Raw genomic sequence first — 2,500 nt, forward strand, 5'->3', positions numbered from 1 at the left:
ACTCACTCACTCACTCACTCACACTCACTCACACTCACTCACTCACTCTCACTCACTCTCACTCACTCACACTCACTCACTCACTCACACTCACTCACACTCACACTCACTCACTCACACTCACTCACACTCACTCACTCACACTCACTCACTCACTCACACTCACTCACACTCACTCTCACTCACTCTCACTCACTCTCACTCACACACTCACTCACTCACTCAATCACCCAGTCACTCAGACTCACTCAGACTCACACACACACACACACACACCTGATGCTGCTCTCACCTCGTCTTGAGTCTGTCCGCGGGTCAGCAGATTTCGGCAGGTCAGCGGGACGTCATTAATCTCCACTTCTGCCACCACCAGATCATCCTTCAGTTTACTCCCACCAACACCTGAAACCTGCAGGTGATCATCAGTGTGTGTTTATCCTCACACTCACACTTATACTGTATGATACCTCCTTGCTTCATTTTGTACTGTTTGTTTTATTTTGCACTTTTATAGCGTTTCCCTTAACATTAAATCTCGAAGTACAAACAGGCCTTCATCTGCGACGATTCGATTCGGAGAGGTCTGATTCGACGACGAACCTCATAGTCGAATAGTAGGGAAGTGTTATGTAACCAATAGGGGGGTGACGGTTATTATATAACGTGAGACCGACGGTTATAGTTGATCACCGTCATTAGAACTCTATAACCGCCAAAACGTGCTATTAAAATATTTTTTACAAACATTTTTTATCATAGAGAATGTTTAAATACTAATATCATCTTACGAGGGAAACGGAGGCGGAGTTAGTGTTGCTTCGGAGGCTGAGTGCTGGAGATGATTCGGGAGAGGTCTGTGCAGCTTTACCGATCAGAGCGCGCGCTGACACGGAGTAAAGCCTTGTTTATACACGTCCGCATAAGAGCGAAGGTGCGCGCGGCAAAAATGACGCGTTGGGTGCGCAAGACCGGCAAGACCCCATTTCGCTTGGCTGTGTGCACGGCCTTTTCTGTAACAGCGCGCGCGACGCCGCATCCGAGGATGAACGACTTCAAGCCGAATCTGCTCGAGCATGTACGTCTCGCCACACCGGCACGCAGTTTGCACGTTCATTACAACTTTTTTTTTTTTTGTTAAGGATTCATTTAATGGAAAGCACATTCACTTCTAGTTGTCTTGCTGTTCATTTTAAATAAACGTTGAGCAAGTTGTCCTATAACAGACGAACAGTTATTCAACCGAACGTCTAGCTGCTATCTAAAAAAAAGAAGAAAAAAAAAAGGTTCGACTACGGCAAAATCTAACGAATCAGATTCGACTATGAAAATCCTTAGTCAAAAAACAGCCCTAGTTTCTATTGTTAACTCTCTAAAACAACTTAAAGTCCCCCTGTACTCAATTTATCACTTAAAACTCATCTTTGATCACCAAAATGACGTATTTAAAAAAAAATTCCATGAAGAAATTTCTTTATGCCTTAAAATATCTTGAATGTAACTCGACACTCTTGCCTCATTTACTATTCGCGGTCCTATTAATAAGCAAATGAGGTATATGTCTCTCGTTGACGATCACACGTTGATCTGATTGGTTACAAGGTAGTTTGTGACGTCAGAAACACCAGCGATTTCAAACCGTGTTTTTGAGACTGTCTTTGGTTCACTGCAGTTTTAAGGAGAAAATACTCAGCAATGCTGTCGACTTATGAATTTACACATGATTTGTCTTAAAGCATATTAAAAACACCACATAGACATATAAACAACATTAAAAGCTGGATTTTCACCACAGGCAGACTTTAAACATAATTTCCCTTAAATTAAATTTTCATATAAATTTGGATTCAGATTTCTCGGCCAATATATCGGTTATCGGCTTTCAAATATAAAGAATGATCAGTTATCAGTATCGGCCAAAATATTCATATCGGTGCATCCCTAAACTATGTTTTCCTTTTCAAAGTGATTCCAATCATATTTCAGCAATTGAAAACCGTTGTGAACAGTGCGCATCTGAAGAAAATAATACATTATTTATCGGCTTTCATATATCGGCCTAATTCACTCATCAGGCCCATAACGATAACATCAAAATTTAACTTATATCGGCTGATATATCATGTATCTCAAATATAAAATAATGTAATTTCATTCGCATTCAGTAATAAGAAGCCACATCAGTTCACAGAAGGAAGATATTAATTGTGTAATTGTTCCTGAAGTATGCACTGGTGTGTGTTAGTGGTGTGAACCTACACTGGTCTCCCGGTGCAGTTCATTACGATTATCATGTCATCGATTCAGTTCAATTCGATATTACGATGCACTGCATCCTCAATTCTCAATTTTACTTGAAAAGTGATATGTGTGTGTGTGTGTGTGTGTGTGTGTGTTCGCCTGTTCGGGAAGTCGCAGTGACAGAAACAGTGACATTCCAGTTTAAGTTTCAAGGGAGTAAAGTCTGTTTATGCCATTAAGAAAGTAAAATTCTGTCAAATTA

The 2,500-nt window shown here is 40.6% G+C and overlaps 1 protein-coding gene across 7 annotated transcripts in view; it reads right to left on the bottom strand.

Annotated features, from left to right (window-relative positions):
- The window catches only part of khdc4 (KH domain containing 4, pre-mRNA splicing factor), a 43,666-nt gene that overhangs the window by 36,199 nt on the left and 4,967 nt on the right, over positions 1-2,500 (bottom strand). For all 7 annotated transcript variants that reach the window (XR_013204858.1, XR_013204857.1, XR_013204856.1 and 4 more), the window contains exon 3: positions 293-409. Coding sequence is in view for 4 of the 7 variants with exons in the window: in XM_077232620.1 (XP_077088735.1) it covers positions 293-409 (117 nt within the window). In the remaining 3 variants the exon portion in view is untranslated. The remainder of the gene's footprint in view (positions 1-292; positions 410-2,500) is intronic.

The sequence above is a fragment of the Siphateles boraxobius genome, unplaced genomic scaffold (genome assembly GCF_051911475.1).
Source record: "Siphateles boraxobius isolate OS27281-9 unplaced genomic scaffold, OSU_SipBor_1 178, whole genome shotgun sequence".
NCBI classification, from domain to species: domain Eukaryota; kingdom Metazoa; phylum Chordata; class Actinopteri; order Cypriniformes; family Leuciscidae; genus Siphateles; species Siphateles boraxobius.